The 24,925-nt window shown below is 31.6% G+C and overlaps 4 protein-coding genes and 2 long non-coding RNA genes across 13 annotated transcripts; 3 read left to right on the forward strand and 3 right to left on the reverse strand.

Annotated features, from left to right (window-relative positions):
• Positions 1–4,476: 4,476 nt before the first annotated feature.
• LOC132905105 (uncharacterized) lies at positions 4,477–5,035 on the reverse strand. The gene is made up of 2 exons (XR_009657737.1): positions 4,907–5,035; positions 4,477–4,824 (listed from the first exon to the last, which is right to left on the reverse strand). It is a non-coding gene; the product is annotated as an uncharacterized LOC132905105 (long non-coding RNA).
• A 29-nt stretch (positions 5,036–5,064) lies between these two features.
• On the forward strand, positions 5,065–6,695 carry LOC132905102 (UPF0547 protein C16orf87-like). Its single transcript, XM_060956069.1, has 3 exons — positions 5,065–5,305; positions 5,722–5,910; positions 5,993–6,695. The coding sequence occupies exons 1-3, from the start codon at positions 5,255–5,257 to the stop codon at positions 6,221–6,223; spliced, it is 471 nt and encodes a 156-aa protein (XP_060812052.1). The 5' UTR covers positions 5,065–5,254; the 3' UTR covers positions 6,224–6,695.
• Positions 6,486–11,663, reverse strand: LOC132905091 (monocarboxylate transporter 12). Of its 2 annotated transcripts, XM_060956049.1 has the most exons (8): positions 11,601–11,663; positions 9,573–11,084; positions 9,037–9,180; positions 8,505–8,788; positions 7,879–8,393; positions 7,366–7,586; positions 6,881–7,195; positions 6,486–6,609 (listed from the first exon to the last, which is right to left on the reverse strand). In XM_060956049.1, exons 2-7 carry the CDS (start codon positions 10,186–10,188, stop codon positions 7,020–7,022), a joined length of 1,956 nt encoding a protein of 651 aa, XP_060812032.1. In that variant the 5' UTR covers positions 10,189–11,084; positions 11,601–11,663; the 3' UTR covers positions 6,486–6,609; positions 6,881–7,019. The 2 variants fall into 2 exon arrangements, with proteins under 2 accessions (XP_060812032.1, XP_060812031.1); XM_060956048.1 differs by having other exon boundaries at positions 7,879–8,788; positions 11,601–11,661.
• A 151-nt stretch (positions 11,664–11,814) lies between these two features.
• On the forward strand, positions 11,815–20,511 carry LOC132905089 (glutamate [NMDA] receptor subunit 1). Of its 5 annotated transcripts, none has more exons than XR_009657733.1 (18): positions 11,815–11,982; positions 12,274–12,451; positions 12,805–13,056; positions 13,849–14,043; positions 14,197–14,297; positions 14,535–14,708; positions 15,459–15,572; positions 15,651–15,798; positions 16,162–16,375; positions 16,433–16,585; positions 16,701–16,858; positions 17,065–17,299; positions 17,603–17,751; positions 18,148–18,305; positions 18,399–18,571; positions 18,777–19,030; positions 19,128–19,186; positions 20,118–20,217. XR_009657733.1 is itself a non-coding variant. In XM_060956046.1 (18 exons), the coding sequence occupies exons 2-17, from the start codon at positions 12,290–12,292 to the stop codon at positions 19,153–19,155; spliced, it is 2,685 nt and encodes an 894-aa protein (XP_060812029.1). In that variant the 5' UTR covers positions 11,815–11,982; positions 12,274–12,289; the 3' UTR covers positions 19,156–19,186; positions 20,118–20,217. The 5 variants fall into 5 exon arrangements, 4 of the variants coding, with proteins under 4 accessions (XP_060812029.1, XP_060812025.1, XP_060812027.1 ...); XM_060956046.1 differs by having other exon boundaries at positions 19,111–19,186; XM_060956042.1 differs by lacking the exon at positions 19,128–19,186 and having other exon boundaries at positions 11,816–11,982; positions 20,118–20,511.
• LOC132905104 (uncharacterized) lies at positions 20,284–21,442 on the reverse strand. 3 transcript variants are annotated; one of them, XR_009657735.1, is made up of 4 exons: positions 21,250–21,442; positions 20,788–21,169; positions 20,523–20,709; positions 20,284–20,422 (listed from the first exon to the last, which is right to left on the reverse strand). It is a non-coding gene; the product is annotated as an uncharacterized LOC132905104 (long non-coding RNA). The 3 variants fall into 3 exon arrangements; XR_009657736.1 differs by having other exon boundaries at positions 20,523–20,703; positions 20,788–21,442; XR_009657734.1 differs by having other exon boundaries at positions 20,788–21,442.
• A 673-nt stretch (positions 21,443–22,115) lies between these two features.
• LOC132905101 (sorting nexin-12) lies at positions 22,116–24,704 on the forward strand. Its single transcript, XM_060956068.1, has 4 exons — positions 22,116–22,444; positions 23,211–23,306; positions 23,472–23,596; positions 23,694–24,704. The coding sequence occupies exons 1-4, from the start codon at positions 22,280–22,282 to the stop codon at positions 23,797–23,799; spliced, it is 492 nt and encodes a 163-aa protein (XP_060812051.1). The 5' UTR covers positions 22,116–22,279; the 3' UTR covers positions 23,800–24,704.
• The last annotated feature ends 221 nt before the right edge of the window (positions 24,705–24,925 follow it).

Here is a 24,925-nt window from a genome sequence, read left to right on the forward strand (position 1 = left end):
TGTTGGTAACTCTGCTTCAGCCTGGAAATATATAAGAACAAGAAAGGATTCCCTATTACTATTTCGTTGTACCAACAAATCATATTCATTTAATTAGTCTCATACTTTAAAAATAATAATTTGTGTCATAGCTGATTATACCTATGAAGATCACAGAAAATTTTGTTAATTTTCTGCCTTTGATGTTATTTCATGGTTAAGAAGATATACTTTAACATAATATACTTAAGAAGAGGATCAATTGATTCGGCCCAAAGATATACATAAACCTTTTAACATTAGAATATGATAATCAGTACTTTTAACAAATCAATATTTTTAATGTAAATATTTTTTAAAGAAACTCCACAAACATGTGATTGGTTGATAAGATATTGGATTTTAAAATCGTCGTCATATAAAAAACCAAAAGTATGATCTATCATGCCTTTCTTCTATATTTTTATATATGATAATATTTTTAATTGTCAATTAATTTACCAATTTTAGACATTATAAGAATTGCTGCGATTTATTTACATGTGAAGTTAATATTAAATCCGATATCTACATATATATTTCAATATCTATCTAATATACAATTTCAAGAATGGTATATCAAATAAGAAATTACAAAATCTGAATAATATTAATACTTTAAGTATGTCGCATATATTTTAAATAAGTTGAAAGGATAGAATACTTACGAAAAATGATAACATAATTACGTTTATAGCATAAAATAATAAAACTATCGTATCGTAACGCATTCACAATTGTTTTCAAATGATCCTATGGAAGAATTGAATCGTTTCGATGCATCCAGATTGCAGTATTAACATCTACACTGGATGGACCCAAAAATGGACATCACCAAAACGACTTAAAAAAAAAAAGTATATCGATGTCCATGAAGTAGTACGAGGACCATTTTCCTCTCCAAGATTAATGAGCACACAACCATTTATCACGTTTTCTTCTTATCAACGACAAGAAAATTATTCCGATGTGCGTCGAGGTATTCCTGACACTTGGAAAGAGTATTTAATTTCTAAGGGATTTTGTAAGGGATTTTGTACGGAGGCGTGCGTATTACAGAAAAATTTAATACCTTTCTGTACCAGATATTTCATCACTGATAGGCTATGGAACGATACACGTTTACCTTTTATACAAGGAATTCCTGATCCATGGAAAACTAGGACTCCTCATCGATGCCAGTCCAATAAATATTCTCGATCGCGATTTTCTCGCACCAAAAATATTTGTTCTACACGATTTGCGTGCGTGTACGATGGAGACGACGAGGCAGAAATAGAACGCGGTGTCCCGTGTCAATTTAATAAAGATCATATTAATGATAAAAAAGATCCTCCTCAAGAAGGACACCAAGAATCAAATTATTCGCTAATTGAGAGAACATTCAAAGACAATTTGGAGGGAGTTAGGAAAAAAGAGAAAAGATACATTAGTCAGTTATCCTTTAAGAAAAACTCGAAATTATCGAATCGGAGGAAATCTACAGAAAAAGCGAAACATGACCAATGTACCGAGACTGTTGTAGAAAAAACTCGTCCTAACTCTCGAGAAATTATTTCTAATAAAAATCTTAACAAGCATACTCATGCCAAATATACACATCACAAAAAGGATCAATCGAAGGATGAAAAGCAATTTGCATCAAAGAATGATTTAGAAAATGGAACAATTACTAAAAAGGAAGGCCAAACTACTTCTAAAAATGCAGCCGATGGAATTGCACAAACTAGTGTAATTCTAAAAGATAAAATTGATGAAGCACAAGTATCGTTTCCCAGAAAACACATAGAGGTAAATACTCAAATGTATCCTAATAATATTGCCTGTTGCAATTGTATACTACATAGTTATATCCTTTCAAGTATACATTGTTTTCGTAATTGTACGAGTCCATTGAAAGATGTGAGCTTGTCAAATAGCGTATTGTGTGAAGAATGCGAAAATATTTATTGTAAACGGAAACCAGAGAAATTAATTTCTCCGAAAAAAAAGTTAGAGTTTTGTACACCAGACCCGAAAAGGTACGCAAAACATAAACAACGAGTATATATGAAGCGAGAAAAAAATTACGAATGGACGAAGCAGAAGTTGTGCACTTGTATGCAGAAGGTGAGGAAACAATTTGGGGAACAAAACAGACTAGACCATTGCGTACAAACAAAGGACGCGATTTTCCCTAAGCAAGAACTAAAACTGATGTGTTATTACTGTAATAGTCCTGATCTGAAAATTGAGGAAATCTCTGCAAACACGTCTGGTCAAAACAAGCGTTCGTGTATCTGTAAAAAAGCCTTGATCAGACCGAGGAACGAACAAAATAAGATCAGGGATTGCGTTACGAAACATCCAATTGCAAAAAGTCGAAGGAATTTTACTCCAGGTTCTAAGAAGCGTAGTTACACGTGCATTGGAAACAAAAGGCATGTTTCTAAGTGTGACCTCGACTGGGCGTCACCATCGATGACTACTAAATGGGGACATATTATGGCAAAAAAGAATAATTGTGAATTCTCGAAGAAAAATGGTTGTCATGATAAAATGTTAAAAGTAGAAACCGAAAGAACTAGAATTGACAAAGAAACGAAGAGGAACGAAAGTACTCAGACATTTGGCAATATTGTAACAGGTGAAAAATAGTCGAAATGAAGAAGCACCAAAAGACCTTGCTCACGGTGATCAGTTATTTATAAATAGTTATTAGTTATTTGTAGATAGAGAAAGGAAAGGATATAAAAAGAAAGCATCAGAAGATTGCTCTTGCAATGTTTTAAATAAAAATAAAGAAATGGATAAACAGACTAATATTATGATTAATGAGTATGAAGAAATCGAAGCTGCAGAATTTCAACATTCGGAATCCAATAAACTCGTGTATTGTTCTGTATCAGATAGCGGAGAGAATGCGGATGTATCCGATAATACAAATGTCGACTTTAATGCCATGGCCCAAGATAGATCGTCAGTAACTTCAATAACTTTCATAAAACGAATGAATAATCTTACTTCAATAAAGAGCCAATATCGGCAAAGAAATCCGAAGAGAGTTTGTCACTTTCGTCGTATATCATCACGAGGAATCGCGTCAAATTTTGGGTAGAATTTAAAAATCGAAAGTAAATACCGAAGTAACTTTCCAATTGCTTCGTGCATTGTTGTTTTTTGTCCTACGACCGGTAAAAAAAGATGAGGATATTGTAGGCCATGAAGGATTAATTAATACAACAAAAAGGGAAATACTGAGAAATGCGGAATATACTATGTAATATACAAAAATTTGATTGCAGAAAATATGTAACACGTACAGTTGTTTATTTAAATCGTCCTGAACACTTATAGAAATCTTTTATTAAATAAGTGTTCAAGTACTTGTGTGAGTTACTGCATTCAGTAATGAGTAAAACATTCTTTTAAAAATCTGAGATATAAAGCTGAGAATAGATAACTGAGAAAGATAATTACATAGTTCGTGGACAAGTTACACTGTTGTTCTTGTAGTTAAGGTGCAGACTCAGCAAAGAATTAGAATAAGCTTTTTTATTAACCATGACATAAAATCAAGATAATTGGATGAATAATATGTAAAAAATTAACAAAATTAATTATGAAATTATTATGCTATAAAATCATGAAATTGTATTTACAGATACATATATGTATTTAATAAGTGGTTAAAAAGAAATAATTTGAAGAAAATTGTGTGTGGAATATAAACGCGTAAGATGGAACATTCACCTTACTTGGGTACATACTTTGATATCACTCGATAAAATAAAAAAGTACTTAAAAAGGCAGGGTAAAATTAATATACGAGATAAGAAAATTATTCTAGGGAACATCTGTCTTTTATCTGATCATTTATTAATGCGGGAAGGCTAAAGAATTATATAAGAAAATATTACACTAAGTAAAAATGATAACTCTTTGTTTAATACCGGTAGAAAGTTTGCAAAGGTAAAAAATAAGAAGTAACAGGCTGGAAATAATAAAATAATAAAACTAAGAGGAAAATGATATTTTTACTAAAATTATTTAAAATACTTATGTACTAAAGTTATTGAAAAATAAGCAATTAATTTGATTAAAATATATACCGTTCATTTTAAAAAATAATATTTAGAAGTGAAAAAAGATAAAATCTAGAAATATTAATTAGTAATATGTATATCTTTGCTATTGAACAAAATGTACATTATAATGCAGGTACGTGGTAAAAACAGATTTTTAAAAATTGAAGTACTTTACAATGAAATTAAAATACCTCGATCATGTTAAAAATACGTAATACATGCGATATGAAAACGTTATCAATAAATCTTAATCATTAAAGTTCAACGTCTTAACGCGACGATTGTTTGATTAGAACTCGGAAGATTTAACAACTATTTCAAGGATGATAAAACATATTTATATTAAACGAGCAAGAAAAGGAGCAGTTAAGAATACCATAATCGAATACAATTTAAAAAGATAGGATTTTTAGGTTTCTTTTATTAATATAGAATAGATATCAATTAGTTTATGTAAATACATAATGCTAAAATAACAATAAACTTTGATCTGATACTAATAATTTAACTACCCATATTATTAATAAGGTAAGCCACCGTGAAAGTTAAATAAATATTAAAAATAAATTTTATAAACATTGATAGTATCAGAGAAACGTAAATAATTTACACATCGTATATTTATGTATATAAAACATACATATTACATATAGAAATTTTCGATGTGTACTTATTTAAGTATGTTCATATTTCGTACATTCATTCGTTAAAATATGATTAAGTATAATAACATCGGCACCTGAGAAAACAATAACAAAATTATAACGAAGAGAAAGAGTAGAGAAACTATGCACAAATATCGTGTTATCACAAATGCTTACTAAATTGAAAACTGGAAATACATTTTCACAATATGAAATAGCGTGAATTCTGCGATTGGTCCATTCTCGTAATTGACTTTCACTGCCATCTATCAATTGAAGTACGAATCATTTTACATTGTGTTCCTTTTATACATTACGTCTGTCATTACTTATTAGCGTTATGTTAAATGTAAAAAAAAAATACTTACCGTTATAGTGAACGCTCATAAAATGCATTCTCATCGATATAAAAGCTATTTTCGTGCTATGATGTCAATATTCAACGACATGGTTTAACGATATAGTTATCTAGTCATATTTTTTAATTGTAAATAACCTTATCTTTATTAAATATTTTTCCGTAATATGGCCAAGACTAAAACAATCAGTAAAGGCTGTCCAAAATGTGAACAGCAGGTAATTTTATATTATATTTTATATTATATTAATTATTTTATATTTATACCAAACAGTTATACACATATATATATATTAATTTTATTTTGAATATTTTTTGTAGCTTTACTTATTTATTACGTTCAGATTTTTTGAATGAATTGGGGAAAACTTCAGTAAAACGAAAATAAGATTATTTTGTTATAAATTTTTCTACTATCATCAATTCGTTATTAAAATGAAATATAATTAATTATTTCATTGCATATTTTAATGTAAGCTTCGAATAATTAATTTTTCTATACGTGTACAAGAAAAAATATTAAATTTTAATTTTGAGTGCAAACAAATTTTATATATTTATTCAATTATATATGTATACAATTGATAATTTATTTATATCCCTTTATATTAATTATATGTATTTATTTACTAAGGTACCTGTAGCTTGCAAAGCTTGTCCATGTGGTCATTCATTTTTTAATGCAAGACGAAATTCAATAAAAAGTCCTCCTAGTCCTGATAATGGAGTAATGAAAACAAGACGAACCAATCGAATCAAACGTGAGAAACCAAATTATTATGATGCTTTAGAATACGATAAACAATCAAAAAAGAGTGCAAAAGTAAGATATTCTTTAATATTCTATATATATAAATATATATTTTGAAATGAATAATTTGTGTAAAAGAATTCAATCATTATAGATCAGAAAGGCAACAGATGTTGCTAGCGACATAGATTGTAGACAGCTGAACAAGAAGAAGAAACGAAAGGTAAAAGGTAAAGGGAAAAGTGGAAGTAGTAATGGAATAGGAGATGATGATGATGAAATGGAAGGAATCAATGGTTTGTCACCAGAGAAGCAGCTCACATGCTCTTTGATACTACAAGAATTAAATAATAAAATGAGAGTTGTAGCCTGGAAACCGACATAATTTTTTTCTATTGTGTCATATTTTGTACTATAAGAAATACTAGTGTCCATTTTTAGTAGAAAGTAATCATTTTATATAGATGTTGGACTATGTTTGAAATGCTATCTATTCATTGCATCAATGCAGATTAAAATAGTATTACATAATGTTATGCATGAATTAATAGCATTAATTAATTTATGGTAATTTTGAGATTTATATAGATTTTTGAGCATTAATTTATACATTATCTTCGAAAGTAGACAAATCAAGACTACATAAGTGAAAAGAATACAATTTTTATTAAAGATCACTGTGTTTAATTACATCTGTTTGTATGAAAAATATGTATTTCCTACTAAGAGATTGTTTCTTTCATCGTAGGACCTGCCGCAATTCTTCATTTTCTACAAATAATCATAATGTAACATGTAAATATGAATAATGTACATAGTGTTTATGTGTAATATATAAAACAAATTACAACTGGAAACCAGTATCTGTTTTCTAAAAGTAGTTCTTTACATTGTACATAAATCTAATATGTATAAGAACGTTTTTGTCCTACGTTATTTCTCTTTATTTTTAAACGTAAACGTGTAAATGAGAGTGTCGTTTACCAATAAAACAAAATGAGACATGTGCATTTATATAAAAACTTATAAAAATTACCCTTACCTGCCGCGAACGAGGTATTTTATGTAAACGTTTCGAATACACTGAACGAAGCAATACATCATAGTAGAATAATTGTAGCGACAAATGTTGTGATTTATTAGATTTCTAATACACATTCAATCACATTCGCAAAATATTTTTATTCTTTTGCAACCACCTCTCCTTGACAGTTACTGTTCTCATTATTAACAGTTATCTTCGATGATTCCGATACTTCGTTAAAAACCAGGAGTAAAGGTAGACCTCCCATGACCATGCACGTACCCATGCATAGAAAACATACGGAGTAACTTCCTGTTACATCGCGCAGGTAACCTGGAATATAACGTAAAAACATTAACATAAATAATACTGATAATTTTTTTATTTAAGCAAAACAATACCTCTGCAGCTACTATGCACAATCGAGTACTTTCAAGTTCATTAATTGCAATTTATATTTATTTTAAACGCTGCACTGTATTAAAATTCAAATAATTTCATACCTGCTAAAGGCGGAATAGAAATTGCTCCGACGCTCTGGAACATCCTGACAAGACCATAAGTAGAGGATATTTTATCAGTTCCGTATTGGTCTGCGAGAAGGACGGGAACCAAGAGGAACCAACAGCCTAAGCATAGTCCATACATGCCTACAGAACATGCTAACACGTAGAAAGAATGGGCCATTGGAATTGCCAGTACAGCTACACCAGCACCCACGACACTGTTTAAGGAGAAGAAAATTTTTATTAAATAATAAAGTTCAATAATACAAAAATAAGGATTATATACAAAAATGATTTGCACACCTATATTTCCTATAGCATGTGCACATTAATTAATTAGGTTCAAGCGTATTAAATTTCACATCATTTAGTAATACTTCCATATGACTATAAAAATTCAATACCATGAAAATGAAATGTAGAATCTGATAAAAAAAGATATTTTATTGGAAAATAAGGATCTATGCAAATGCATTTTGTGGGCGTAGTATAAAAATTTCTCGAACGTACCTTCCAATGTATCCTTTCCGTCGATCAAAAAGTTTCAAATCCGAAAGCCATCCAAGTCCTAATCTTCCGCATAAATCAAGCGCGGCGGAAATAGCAACCAGGTATCCAGCTTCTGATTTCGTATAACCAGCAGCGTGTACGTATGCCGGAAGATAGTACAGCATATACGGACTTCCGGTTGACATAAGACTAACGGATAAACACATCATCATGAATTGAGGATTTTTCAATAGAGACAGATCGATGTATTGCGCTATCCTTTGCATCACTGTCTTCTTTTCCTTTGGCAGTTGTGACTCGTTCTGAGGAACTGGACATACCGCCGTGACCGACGACTTCAGCGACTTTAACGACGACCTTGCCTTGTAAACGCACGTAGAATCGGTCGATAGATCTTCGACACTGTGTAATATACTCGAACTACGTATCTTCGAGATCGGTTTCATCCGTAGACACTCGCCCACAACGTCTTTCTCCTCGTCACTGTCTGTCAGCTCGACCGCCACCACACCGTTCTGATGAAATAATTCGTTCAACAGATTATGTTTCGTAGTCGAATCATTGGCGAATATTAAATCTAACTTCTGCTGTTTTGCCGTCTCTAATTCCTTTGCTGTGCTCTCGACCTTTTCCGCCTTTTCCGGTATCTCTGTGTCTTCTGGGGCGTAATTGTTCTCCAGTGGCCGGTATAGGGTTGCGCTGACGCACACGTGAAGCATACAACCACCAAGTAAAAGGATGGTACCATGGAAACCAAAATTATCCACGAGAACCTTGATCAAAAGCGGAAACACGAAACTGCCAGCTGCTGTACCAGATACGCATATTCCATTTGCTAGCGCACGATGCTTATCGAAGTATTGTGAGACGAGGATGATACCTGGTGTTGTCGACAGACCGCTGCCAATGCCTAAAATTGTTATATTAATTGCTATAATAATAAATATTGTCATTGTACAAATATTTAGATGTTTATAATTGGATTAATTGTATTGTCCAGTTGTTCGTTCGTATCATATTCTTGCTTTCTTTCTTTCAAGCATGCTATCCGCATTTTCTTACGTAACCCAATGACGAAACCTGATTATATACATATACATACATATATTGAGACGAACGCACGGCGAAGAAATTTGATAAAATCGATTACCCACGAACCTGTCAGAACTCCAAATGTAAAAAAGAGATGTATCAACTTTGTTGCAAAGTAACTTATCGTTAATCCTAAAGCACAGAACAATCCACCGATGAAAACGACAGCCCGACAACTATACTTCTGGCACAGCATGCTCGTCACTGGAGCTGTATTTGGATTATTCACATATTAATATTTAGGATAATAGCACAATCTCTTCACATTGTCATAGTTGCACATGTATTTCAAAAGTGTCACAACTCAAAATAATTCAATCCTGTGTTAGATGAACATCAAAATCGTCAAAGAGCGATTTCAAGAAAGTTAAGAATGGAAAATTACAAAAATAATATTTGATCATCGTTTTCTAGTGTTTATTCTTTACTTTAACATTATGTGTTTAGTAAATTATTTTTTATAAGTTTCCAAATAGTTTCTCGTTTTTCCTGAAAAATTTGTTTAGAGTTGTGTCACATTTTTAGTATTATTATTTTATTAAAATATTGATTAGATTTCTAAAAAATCTACTTTTCACTAAAACATCTTGGCAAATACTTACCAAGCGCGAGACAAAGACAAGACAAGATAGCGGGTATCCAAGAAGCGACCGAAGCTGTGGCATCCTTAAACGTTTCCATCACCTCAACGTATAGCACCCCGTAAGATTTCATCAGCCCAGTCACCCAGAACTGAACGAAAAATGCTCCGCAAACGATCACCCACCCATAACCACCATCTAATGGAACATACTTGATATTTCTCGATTTTTTTGTTTCGCACTTAGGTTTTTTTTTCTTGGTACTAGAAGTTATGCTCGATCGAAGTTCATGAGACTTGGCAATCAATGGCCTAGCCGTGAGACTCGATATGGTCAGGAGATTATCGTTATCCTCGTCCTCGATCGTCTCTGGACTCTGAAGATGCGGTGGCACGACCGGTGTTGAAGTTGCTGTCGCCTGGACGGCCAACGAGGCTGGCCTTTTTGGCGAGGGTACACCTGTGCTCAAATCGAAGACGGGCGCCGAATGTATCGACAAAAGGGAGCCCAGTTGATTTTGTTGATTCATATTCTCGTCGATGACAGTGGTGCCGACCATCTCCTGCGACGCTGTCGCCTGTGCGACAGCGTCACGCTCAACCGAATCCTGCAGGCTCCATTCTCGTGGTAATGACATATTTCCGTGGATTCGTTCACGCGAGGGGGACCGTAATACATTGGAGTTACGTTGCTTTTCCTCTCCTTCGTTTGCTTCTACTGGCAAACAGTCTTCTTTTCACCTTCTTCACCTCCTCTGATTCTCTTTTATCTCTGATAAAAAACGGAATCTTCGTTTTTCTAACACTCTATATTTCTATTTATGTACTTGTCTCTATGTCTTGGGGTCGTTTTCTATATCTTCCTCTATCTATCTTATCAGATGTCAACTTTTGTTCTATCTACTTTCCTCTATTCTTCGTTTTCTATTGTTTAAACTCCCCAAATCGAATTTTCCTGGTCTTTCGACACGCACCTTATCAAAATCGGTCCACCCCGATTTGACTTTGTTGTTACCTATCCACCGTTGACTTCCTTCTCACCATTTACACGTTCTCCAAGGTTCTCCTGACTCTGTCTAAGGGTGCTTGGTAAATAACCAAAGTGAAAAGGGTGCGCACGCAGAGGAGGTCGCCACCGAGTGGAAACTTACGAGATCAATATGCAGCCACAACTGACGCACTGGCATCTCGCGGTGTAGTCACCACCACGTGGCTTGGAAACAATGCAGGGGCCTATCGGTTTATTGTCCTGCCGGTCGACCCACTTTTCCATCCGCCTTGGCCTCCACTAGCTCGTATGACCATTTCCACCCTGTAGTCCCTATGCCTGGACGATCTTCGATCGGCCTGCATCGCGTGTCCCTTCCCGTTTCGCAGCTTCAATTATTTCGACATCTTTAGAAACGATGGAGGTCATCGGAATTAATCGCCGGAGAGACACTGATTTCAGGGAGATGGTACGAGTTGTTACGACCATTGGGAAGTTCTTTTAAACTCTCCTGGCAATGCTTCTTCTTCTTATTATGCTATGAATCTATTGAAGAAACAACGTTGAATTAGAATTTAATTATTCTTAGTTTTTTATATTTTATATGTTTATAGGATGTTCTTAATTGTTTTAATAATAAGCAATTTGGCTAGATAGATCGTTTGTTTTATATTCCTAAAAGCAATATGTAAATGAATATGAACTAACGTTGGTTACGAAATATGCCAAGTAAGAAAGACAATAAACTGTTATATAGTTACGCAATATTAGTTAAAATTATTTAAAATATCTTTAAGCTGTTCTTTAAAATATTCTTTAAAATATTACAAATATTTAGAATATATAAAAAGAAATACTATCTGCCCAGAAACTTTTGCACACCACTGTATAATAAGAATTGATCGATTTTTCCCACTATTTATCATTTCTCGTTTACAAAAATAGAACTCAGATTAACTTAGATAAACGAATTCGATCAGAAGTTGACTTGAGAAGTTCAGCAGAAGTTGACTTAGTTTCACTAACTAAAATTTCATTTTGATGAGTGAAATTCTACTGTACTTCAGTTGTATTGGGAGATTAAATGCACGTTTGGTCGAGATCGAAATAATCCCGAGAATAAGGAAGAAATAAGGAGTTTTAAACGATTAGGGAAGGGTAGATTGTTGGAATGGTCAGAAAGAAATTGTAAGGTTGCCTGGAAAATAGGAAAACATCCTAATATTGCAATAGTGGGGACGAAGTCTGTGCGCAGCATCCAAACGGATCAATGAATCTCCGACTTCTGTCTTTCAGATCCACCTTCGCGCTCGACATTAACACTGGGTCTGTTCATGGTGCACTCATTGTCAGATAAGGGCGTGAACGGTTTTTAAATGAATCACCAGCCAATCCGTACATTCCTGAATATTACGTGAACAATCAACGACTATAGACTGATCCGGTACGTTCAGATTTCATTTTTGACAAAATGTCTTTGGAGATAAACTGTTTCAGAAGAATAACATGTAGTTGAAATTTATGTTCTTGCGAATTATTTAAGCTATAACGTTAAATTTATTGTGATATATTAATATAATTAATTGTAGATTTCCTATTATGATTATAATTATTAAAAACTGCCACAATTTTTATGGTTCATTATGTATGTATAATTCTTTATTGTATATTACCCCTATTTATACTTTAGTTATTCGATGAAATCCATTTTGAAATTCATTTTTTTTTTCCCTAGATCGAACTTTCTAATAATGAAATACGGGGGTGTCGCATTGTTCATTTCCCTAATTGTTTTGAACGATGAAGTGCACAATGGACTCGTCGCGAGCCAATTCAACAATCCCACCTTCTTTATGATCGGCGGCGTTTTCTCCAATAATGAGAGCAAAGAGTATTTCAAACGAACGCTAAACGTAAGTAATATTCAATGAAAACCTTTCTAAAATTTAATCTTTTTATATAAAACCTTCTTATTAGTTAACTTCTTATTTAAAGTAGTTACGTCTAAAACTTAATTAATTTGTTTCATTTTAAGAATTTATTAAAATCTAGTTTAGTTTAATTAAATTACCTTAATTTTTAAATTCAATTCCATCTCTACAATGCAAAGAAGTTCAATTCGAACATACAATAAATTGAAATTTAATTGTTTTATTTAATAAAACATCGAATAGTTAGTCACAGGATATTTGTAGACGTTTATTCGTCGTATTTTCCAAGGAAGTATTTAGTCATAATTAATTCCATATTTGCCCTGGTTTTCCAGACTTTGAACTTCAACTCACAATATGTCAATAAGGGAGTGACTTATAAGCACACGGTAATTGAAATGGACTCCAATCCAATTAAGACGGCTTTGAGCGTGTGTAACTCTTTGATAGCGGAACAAGTGTACGCGGTGGTAGTTTCTCATCCCCTTACAGGGGATCTGTCACCAGCTGCTGTTTCTTACACAAGTGGCTTTTATCATATACCCGTTATAGGTATATCTTCAAGAGATTCCGCATTCTCTGACAAAGTGAGTTCCATTAGCAAATATAACGAAGATCTCTACTCTACACATGAAAATTGATTAGAATTATTGAGATTTTTTAAAGCAGTGAAAAATTTACACATATTTTCTTTTATAAAATGTAATATTAATTATTCTAGTTATTAGAAATAACTAACTATAAATATAAATTATCTACGATATTAATTAATATTTAATTTATAATTTATTATAACAAATATCATAAAGCACATTTAACATATTCACTGCGTATATTGCAAATTCGATTTCGTCACGTAATCTTATAAAATATAATATTTGTATGATATCGACTGACATATAGAAAAAAAATTAAACGTAACGAAATTTTGAAAAAAATAATAATTCATACAACATAATATTCAACACTATATCATTATGCTAGCGTATGAATTATTATATTTGGCGAGTATCGAGTATTGTAATTTGTACAATATGTTTAATATTCAATATTACTATATAATATTCGTTAACTATAATAATTCGTACAAGGCATATATGTGCTTATGATTTCGTATTATAGAAATAGAATCTTCTTACATTTATTGGGGCGTAGCATAAATTATGAAAATACGATCAACAGTGAACACGTTAAATTATAGTCCGTCAAAGGATTTGTACAAATAAGATTGTCTGTAATACTTGCTACGTCATTGTCACATTATCCGTATTACATGTTACGTTAAATATCTATATAACATATGTGTGGTGCGCGTTCTAGGAAATATTATGTAATAACATAAAATAGCAAGATTTATCTGAGGTATAGAATTCTTTCAGAACATTCACGTCTCCTTCCTAAGGACAGTACCACCATATTCGCATCAAGCAGACGTGTGGGTTGAACTATTGCAACACTTTAGCTACAAGAAAGTGATCTTCATCCATAGTTCAGATACAGATGGTCGAGCATTGCTTGGAAGATTTCAGACGACTTCCCAGAATTTGGAAGATGATGTTGAAATTAAAGTTCAGGTATATCTAATGAAATTTTCTAATCTTGTTTGAAAGACCTATTAGAAATAATTCTATGAAAACAACGTCGTATAATTACATATAATACAATCTTATGACAATAAGGTAATTAATTTGTTAGTTTCTAATTGAATCGTAATGGATTTAAAACAGGTAGAGTCTGTGATCGAATTTGAACCTGGTTTAGATAGCTTCACGGAACAGTTAATGGAGATGAAAAATGCACAAGCTAGAGTTTGTCTTTTGTACACTTCGTAAGTACCAATTACTTCTGTTAAAATATGCTTTATATCAATCTGTATAACAATAAACTTTTCAAATTATTTAAAATAATTGTAATATACAAATCACTATTATATAAATGATATAAAGCTCGCACAAAGCTCCATCAACAAAGATGTTAAACTTTTATCCTATTTATTAAGAGAAATAAATACTAAATAATAATAATGAATAAATAATGGCATGAAATTTTGTTTACTCTTCAACAGAAAAACAGACGCAAGCGTGATTTTTCAAGACGCAGCAGCATTGAACATGACTGGTGCAGGATATGTTTGGATCGTGACGGAGCAAGCCTTAGATGCGCCTAACGCACCGGAAGGTCTTCTCGGCTTGAAATTAATTAACGCGGAGAAAGAGAAGTCTCACATCGACGATAGCCTGTCAGTTCCTTTCTAATCACGTATAGACATCCACGCATGTATGTTGCGTCCGTAGTTTCGTGTCTTACTACTGAAAAGGCCTAAAAAAAAAAAAAAAAAAAATGAGAACAAAAGGACACACAATACCTACGCATGAGAAGACTTACAATTAGAGTAATTGAATGGACATCTTTACGATACTTCGCAAGAAAACAAAAAGAAACAAAAACAATTGTCTTTCTTACATTTCTTCATTCAAACTTTCTCTGATGTAGAATTGTACAATTGCATGCAACGCACAGGGAACACGCATCCTGATTTCACGGCAATGTACAACTGATTTCAGATCACTGGATCACATACTCTCTTAGCACACCTTCCAATCTGTCCAATGGATATTCCGTATCGTTCAGCGAAACGATGAATGTGCTTTGAACGTTTAGGATATGTGTGTACGAGTAACGTTTCCCTGTCCCTCTCTCTCTCTTTCTTTCTCTTTCCTTCTCTCTCTTTCTCTCTCTCTCTCTCTCTCTTTCTGTGAAACAACTTATTATCCATTTCAGATAAATATAACTAGTAGTTAATGAACATTCCACGGAGTAATAGGTGGTTTTGATGAAAATAGTAGTCTTGGACTATTGATACATCTACCATTTGGACATTGTTCAATCAAGAAGAATTTATACCTTAAATTTTACTATTTTGAATTTTCCAATCTTTCTGATGTATGATAGATCATAATTTTACAATCTAACAGAATATACATTTCAGGATAGTGCTTGTATCCGCCTTACGAGAAATGAACAAGTCGAAAGTAATCACGGAAGCGCCAAAGGATTGCGGAGATTCTGGCTCGATATGGGAAACCGGCAAGAGCCTTTTTGAGTACTGTTTACTTCTATCATGTTTTTATTGACATAAATCAAATGGTATCTTGCTGTTATGAGTTTCACTCCGTTTTAGATTCATCCTCAAAGAGGTACTATCAGATGGTAAGACTGGCAAAGTAGCGTTCGATGATAATGGGGACCGCATTTATGCTGAATATGACATCATTAATATCCAGGAGAATGGTAAAAGGGTCTCCGTTGGACAGTATTTTTATCCAACTGTAAGTGAGATTAAACAATAAATATAATTATATATTAAAAATGCAGAAGAATCCTCAAATGTTAAAACTCTTTAGCTTAAATCTATTTACCTTCTTCAAAAGCTCCCTTAAATAATTAATTGAAAAAGTATTATTAAAATAACTTGAATATACTCTGTAAATATAATATCTTGTTTATATATAGTATCTTCTTTTTTATAGTATCTTTATATATAGTATCTTACAATAAATTTAATATTTTACTTAATCTGATATTATATCAAAATTTAAATATTATTATAATATTAAATATTTTCTATAAAAAAATTATTGTTTGAAGATATCTTTTTACTTCTCTAGTATTGATATTCATATTATCCGTAGAATGGTACCAAAATGACATTAAGTGTCAACGAGTCCAACATAACGTGGCCTGGCCGACTGCAAACTAAACCCGAAGGTTTTATGATTCCTACGCACTTGAAAGTACTTACTATCGAAGAAAAGCCATTTGTTTACGTTCGCGAGATCGCATCTGGTGAACCATGTCTTCCAGAAGAGATTCCATGCCCTCATTTTAATGTCACAGAGCATGAAAGTAAGAATTTACTAAATGTCACAAGATATAGCATATCTTATTCATTATGTACAATAGATCTTCAAACATTTACAGCTACGAAAACATTTTGTTGCAAGGGATACTGCATGGATTTGTTGAAAGAATTATCAAAGACCATTAATTTCACCTATAGTTTGGCCCTGTCTCCCGATGGACAATTTGGCAGCTATGTGATCAAGTATAATTCAGGTGCGACAAGTAGAAGCATGGTAGAACAGTTGTAGATGTAAGGCCTCGTTTCGATGAGAACATACGTGACTATGAAACAGATACTAGTATTTAATTTACAAATTCCCTGTTTCAGTTGGAGGAAAAAAAGAATGGACAGGACTTATCGGAGAATTGGTGAATGAAAGAGCAGATATGATCGTCGCTCCTTTGACGATTAATCCGGAACGCGCCGAATTTATCGAGTTCAGCAAGCCGTTTAAGTATCAAGGCATCACTATTCTTGAAAAGAAGGTACAATGATTGATAATCTAAAAATATTTTTTAATAATTAAGTAGTTATATATTTTAAAATGGTTAAAGATTAATTTAAAACTATAATTATATCATAATAATTAAAGAATATTTAAAATAAATAGTTCATAGTTAATAATTAGTTAATAGTAATTGGAACTATTAATTAAAAAAATATAAAATTATAAAAAGAATTTTTGGTTTAGCCATCAAGATCATCAACCCTTGTGTCGTTTCTGCAACCGTTCAGCAACACTCTGTGGATACTGGTGATGGTGTCGGTACACGTAGTGGCTCTAGTTTTGTACCTCCTCGACCGGTTCTCACCTTTCGGGAGGTTCAAGCTAGCAAACACTGACGGTACCGAAGAGGATGCCCTGAACCTGTCCAGCGCCGTCTGGTTCGCCTGGGGAGTACTTCTCAACAGTGGAATCGGGGAAGGTTTGATTTTAATTATATTATTTCCCCATAAAACAATAAAAAAAACACTTCACTCAGACGCATAAAAAATTAGATTCTATACAAATTATTATTTAAAAAAAATACATTGACATCAATCATTATTAACATTGAACTTTAAAATATTTATAGTAAGCCTTATAACATTCTTTTGTCAGTTGAAGTGTAATTAAATTGATTACTCGTGGATGAAAATGGAGCCGCGTAAAAATAGTTTCATCCCTATAAATGAGGATTTTACTTGAATTTTATAAATATTATGGATAAACATAATTATTTTTACAGGTACTCCACGGAGTTTTTCTGCTCGAGTGTTGGGTATGGTGTGGGCAGGATTTGCAATGATCATTGTTGCTTCTTACACTGCCAACTTGGCTGCTTTCCTCGTGTTGGAACGGCCGAAAACTAAATTAACTGGTATCAACGATGCTCGAGTAAGAATGAAATTAGTAAATTATAAAAATAATATTGTTTTTTATATCTTAAGTATCACCTTAAAATCTACAGTAAATTGTTATTACAGCAATTTATATTACATAAATATATATTATATTATATCCATATCAAAGATATGGAATACAAAAATACTAAAAACATTTTACAATCTGTTGTAGTAACAATGATTTACAATTATTTTAATTATTTAAATAAATATTTACATCTTTAATTTTCCATTGTATTACTTTTGGATCACTTTACATAGGTATACAAACGTATATGTAATATATCGATTACTTCTATTGTTACCTTTGCTACAGCGTACATATTGATTTTAGTCAAAGTAACGAAGACGTTACACTACCTGTACAACATCATGAATATACTTGCAGCTTAGAAACACCATGGAGAACCTTACGTGCGCCACGGTGAAGGGCTCAGCTGTGGACATGTACTTCCGTCGACAGGTCGAATTATCCAATATGTATCGTACAATGGAAGCGAACAATTACGACACTGCTGAAGAAGCTATCAGAGATATAAAAATTGGGTAAAAAAAAATAGATAAAGAATAAAATTTGGATTATCATAAAAGCTTGAAGTTCAAGAATTGGCGATTTTAAGGATATTATTGTATTTGTAGGAAACTCATGGCTTTTATCTGGGATAGTTCTCGATTAGAATTCGAGGCTGCTCAGGACTGCGAATTGGTAACTGCTGGAGAGTTATTTGGCCGTTCCGGTTATGGGATTGGTTTGCAAAAAGGTTCCTTATGGGCAGATGCTGTTACTCTTGCTATCTTGGATTTCCACGAAAGTAAAAGTCAATAATAATCATTATCTGAAATAATTAAAAACTAATAATGAAAATAATTATCATATATCATATATAACCATATATTCAAAATTAATAAAAATCATTAAAAGAATAATTAGAATTATTAGATAAATTAACATTATGTAATATAAAAATAAACATCAAGTTGCCAATAATTGTTACTAAATACTTCTTACACTATTAGGTGGCTTTATGGAAAGCCTGGACAACCATTGGATTCTTCGAAGTAACGTACAGCAATGCGAGCAACTTGAGAAAGCTCCGAATACTTTAGGCTTAAAAAATATGGCTGGAGTATTCATAGTGGTTGGTGTTGGAATCATAGGTGGTATTGGACTTATCATCATTGAAGTAGCGTACAAAAAACATCAGATTCGCAAGCAGAAAAAAATGGAACTGGCGAGACACGCGGCTGATAAATGGAGAGGCGCGATCGAGGTAAAGGATAAGCTTGATTATAGATCTTGAACTGGTATCGAACTTCTTTCGTTCGATGTCTTTTGTTCTCCATTCCTCAGAATTTTGTGTTTGTCAGTAAATTGCAAGCAGCCAGGACAAAATAGGGGAGCAACGCAGGAATTCTAACAGACTTCAGTAACGACACCCAAAAGAACATGATCGTCAAACGAACATAAACATTCTAGATTAAAGCACAATGATTCATACGCTTTGCAAGCTTTAGATATAAACAGGCTAACTTAATGTTAAGGCAGTAAAATTCAATTTCGCATTTTAGAAAAAAATAGTGTAAAATACGCAACAAAAAGTACTTCGTCGTATTTGACACTATAATTGCTGCTTTTATGATGCATCAAATACTTGTACAGTTAGCATTTTATACTTTTCCCCTTTTATATTTTATTTTAACTCTTTCTTGCAAAAGTGTGTATAAGAAAAGTGGACCTCTAGTTCTTACAGTCCCGTTGCAGAAAGGTTAAGCTATATATATATATGCAAAATATCATCATTAGACTGCGAATATTTATGCAAATCCATATTCTTATGAGCACAATTAAAGAAGGGGAACCTAAATCGAAATTTGTATTTCTTATCAAATATTAGAAAAAGTATTCTATCTTGGACCTGTGTTATCTTCAAATGCATCGTGTGCATTTTCGCACCTTTAAATTTCTCTTACACGCATAAAAGTCCGCATTCTAATCGTTATAGTTAATCTCAAATACAATTCATACAGTAGTGCTTCGCTAACTGGTCATGAAACCTTATCTGTCCAATTATCGAAGGAAGTATAATTCCAGAAAATTCCTAGTATTTTTCTTCTCTATTAACAGTTATATGACACATTTGTTCCTTTTACATAACGTAACGCCAAAGACTCATTCTACTAACAATTTAATTCTAAGAGAGAATAAAGATAAAAATAGCGATGACTAATTAACGAAATACTACTGTATTGCGATACAAATTCAGTAGAATTAGTCAAAACAATAAAATGAATGCAGCTTTTTTCCAGTACCCCTGGTATATTTGTCTAATTTCTATTCTTTCGATTTTTAAAATGCAGAAACGAAAGACTCTACGAGCTTCGATAGCCGCTCAGCGAAGGATTCAAAGTAACGGCCTTAACGATCCTACGACCGTAAGTTTAGCAGTCGATACGGTAGCTAGATCGAACGTATCTCCGCGAAGTCCTGGTCGGGCATGGCCAGGGGACAGTGACATCCGTCAACGACCTATACCACGTTCAGATGATATCAGATTATCGCCCGCTGCATACACTGCGAACGTCTCACATCTCATAGTGTGAAGTAACTCGTCCTCATCGATATTACTTGTACATCGTAAAATATCAACATGTTATATTATTACCTGAGAAAAAAGTTTGTTAGATATGACACATATGTAACTGTGTTGAGAATGATAAGTTTGTTTTATACAATAAAGACCGTTACTTTAAAGATTCTCTTACCGTGTTTTAGTATCCATTAATCCGTTAAGGAACAACGTTGCATTGACGCAACATTTTATTTACAACATTCTTCAGTTAATTTATATTAGCCAATTTTGTGTTTTAACATTATATTAAAAAAGAATCCCAAGGAATTGAGATAATATTTTTTTCAATTACTATTTCTTCCTACATCCATTTCCTACAACTTCATAAAATTTTGAAGAAACTGAAGTATAATAACAGTTTTTTTTAAATTATGAAATATTCTAATGTATTCTTTTACCTTGACAAAAGAACTTACTTTATTTGCGTTTTCCAATAATACTACATTGCTTATGCAACTTCTACGAATTATCTTCCTACTTAGTTCTTACTGGATTAAATATGTTTTAATTGATGTCATATTTGTTATAAAAATTGTCACGTATGCTATAGCATTTCTTGTTGCTGGATGAAGTCATACTTTTTAAACAGTAACAGATAAAGATATCACAAGATTAAATGGTTTTGAATCATGCATCACGTGGTACACGTTGCTGACCCGGAAGTGAAGATATTTCAAATATTTAAGGTCATTTTTATCTCTTTAAATCGAACTGTATAGTATAGTATAGTATATTTAAGTATATTTAATTATAGACCAATCGATGCGTTTTTCTTATTTTCTATAAAAGAAATACTAAATAAAATAAAAGTTGATTAGTTTAGAAAATTTTAATTTTAATTTTATAAATTCTATACTAACTGTATAAGTGATAGAATAATGCATTTCAACTGTTAGAGCTATCATAAAATACATAGAACCAAAATTTGTAAGCGCCACTTCTGTTCTGATTAAAAAATATCAATGTAGTCTTTAATTTAACTAATTCAATACATTTATATCCTTCTTCTTCTTCTCTTCTAGCACACATTATTTACCATCTCAATTGTTTAATTATTAGTTAATTAATTCACTCGATATTCAAAAGTTTGAGTTTACTAATAAATTTATTTAAACAAGTTTAAATGAATGAAAGTACATAAGTATATGCTTTCATCGTTTAAAAAATTGTTGGCCTTGACAAGAACAATCCAATGTCTTTGAATACAAACACAACAGAAACGTTAACCTTTAATAATGTTATTTAATAGATGATGTAGATGGAAGTAGTGATTGGTATTCGAATCTCACAATTAGTTTCGAAACGATTCGATATTTTTCAAGGCCGTAAAAATTTTGAATCACTTCGAATAGAATTCGATACCCTATAACTCTTGAAAGTCTTATAAGCCTTGAAAATCTTGTAAGTCTTGAAAGTCTTGAAAGTTGCATTGGAATGCATTTCCGATACCTCAGACATTTTAGATTTTGTTTAATATCTTATGACAATGAAGTATTCAAAATACTTGTAAAATATTGACTACATGTTAAGCTTTCAAGATTTATTAAAGTAACCAAAACTTTCAAGACTTAAAAGACCTTCAAGATTTCAAAGATTTCCAAAACTTTTTAGGAGTATCAGGGTATTGACTCCTATTGAAAGGTCGAATTTTTCGCCACAGTTAAAAACCACGGTCGTATTTGACAACTCATTACTAAGTGTGAGTTTAGTTCGTGGGTTTCCTCTCTATGTCCATTTCTTCGTGCCATGATCACAGATATAACACATGAGAACAAATTGTGTCAAGTTTCTCACCGCTGTCATTTGACGAAGTTTCGTTATTCACTGTATCGGATTTGTGTTTCTTAGGTGGTCTTTAAGCGGTTTAATTAATTTACTGTTGAAAAAGGTATGGCGGATACGACAGTGGACGCTACACGTCGTTTAAATGTTAAAAAACAAACACTGGACGACGCTTATGCAGCGCCTGCAAATTTTCTCGAAATTGACGTGATTAATCCAATCACACACGGCGTCGGCAAGAAACGGTATACCGATTATGAAGTTCGCATGAGGGTGAGTAATAGGCCCTTACTATTTTATTTCATAATTTCATTCTTTGTCAATTAATGAACATAACCGACCATTTTTTTCATTCTGATGTCAGATTCTCTTTTGCAATTTCGATGTATAAGATATCGTATTGTTATTTAAATATATAAACTTTGTATTTTTCCAAGTATAAAATTAGGTTAATTCCTATTTACTCGTCGATTCAATAAATTAATAAATTTTTTCTGCAATTAATGATATTTTCTGTGAAAAAAATTTCGTATTGCAGTTAATACTTATGTATATACAGTCACGGTATTTTTAAGTCTTGTTTAATAATTTATGAAAGATTATTAAAAAATTTTTATGTTTTCAATATTCTTTTTTCACATTAATTTTGTTTTTTAATACGAAAGTAATGCTAGTGATGGCGTTATTAGGATTGCTAATTTTATTGTGGACATTAAGCAAATCTATCATGGGCTGTGTCTGCTATCTTACTGTTAATGATAAAATTGGGTAGATACAAAAATATGTATACTGTTGAAGCCAGTTATAGGCCTTAGATTAATATATATGAATCGCATTCCAGAATTCAGAGGATAATAATATACATAAGCAAATTTTTTGTAAAATTTATATTGAAATTATTCTAAAATATTATGTATATCTTATGATCTTCTTGTTCTTTTAAATAGAATTAAATATAAATTTTATATTACATTTCTTCTTTTGTATTATATTTCAAATGTTGAATAAATAAGTTATAAAAAATAATTCTTTATTTCAGACAAATCTACCAGTTTTTAAAGTAAAAGATTCCACAGTAAGAAGAAGATATAGTGATTTTGAATGGTTGAGGACTGAATTAGAAAGAGATAGCAAGGTCAGTTGGTAAAGTATATGTGAAACAAATAAAAGTAAAAGATAAATTCCTTTAAACCAATGATAATATTGATATCTCATAATAGAGTTAGAAAAATCAATACGTTTTATTTTTTATTAGAAAAAAAACAGTATTACTAAATAGAAAATGTTAATGAACTTACAGATAGTAGTGCCTCCATTACCAGGAAAAGCTTGGAAGCGTCAGATGCCTTTTCGAGGAGATGATGGTATTTTTGAAGAAGATTTTATTGAAGATCGAAGGAAAGGTCTAGAAGCTTTTGTTAATAAGTAAGTATATATTAACCAAGTTAAATATACATTCCATTTATTTTTAATATGTAAAAATATTGGATGAATTATACAAAAATCTTACCTGATATTTCAGAATAGCAGGACATCCATTAGCACAGAATGAACGGTGTTTACATATGTTTCTGCAAGAACCTGTAATAGACAAGAACTACGTACCTGGAAAAATACGTAATACATAAGTTACAATAAGACTTATTGCAAGTATATTTTCCTCCCCACCTTCAATATGTAAAGTTATATTTGAAAAGTTATTTTAAATCTTTAAGTCTAAAATTTATTAAGATCCTTCTGTATTTATGCAATATTTAATCGAGCTTTTCACACTGTGATGTTGAATCAGAACTTGCTTTTTAAAAATTGTGTTTCAAACACATAACTAAATATTTAGAAGGATCTTATTATTCATATCATTATCAGTCATAGGGAAAAATTAACTAAGTTTTTTTCTTTTAATTTTTCCTCTTTTAATAATACTGTAGTTTGATAAAAAAAACTTATAACATTGACATTTATCATTTTCAGAAATTGCAATATAATGTTGTATACAACAAATCAATTAATATATAAATATACAAAATTTATGGATTTCAAAATATGGCTTAAAAAATAAAATATTAAGATAAAAATTATTTATTTACAAGTTGTTCAATAGAAAACATAATAAAAATTTGACCTTCTTTAATAGCTTTTTATCACTCTTTTTTGTATATGAATAGTATCAATTTAGTAAAATAAATTGAATAATTAACTGTACTACATTGTTTTCTATTGGATAACTCGTAAGTAGCAATAAGTTTATTTGTAAACAATGCTATTGCAAATAAGTGGATAAGATAAATTGATTTGAGAATGAAGGTAAACCTCTCAAAAATTGTTTATAATTTGATATTCACTGCATAAGAAATACTGTTAAAAATCTAAAATTTACTAAACTTAGATCCTTGTTTATTAATGATAAAATATATATATAATTAAGGTGTTCTGAATCTTCTTGTTACGCTCCTTGTTTTATTATGAGAATAGGATACAGGAATGATATTACTTCTGTACTGGATATAAAAGTAAAATTAATAATTTGTATATATATTGTGTTTTCATATTTTCTAAACTTACATTAGAAGCAACACTTTTTAAATATTTATAATTATCAAAGGGACTATGTACAGGGCATAGATTAAACTATTTTACAGTGTTTCAATTAAGTTATAATTTGTATTACAGGAGAACTTTCATTAAATATATTTCTTCTCTCATTAATATATAACAAATATATTTGTGTATAAACAAGTGCACACGTAACATTCA

Source organism: Bombus pascuorum, chromosome 3, assembly GCF_905332965.1.
Source record: "Bombus pascuorum chromosome 3, iyBomPasc1.1, whole genome shotgun sequence".
Taxonomy (NCBI): Eukaryota; Metazoa; Arthropoda; class Insecta; order Hymenoptera; family Apidae; genus Bombus; species Bombus pascuorum.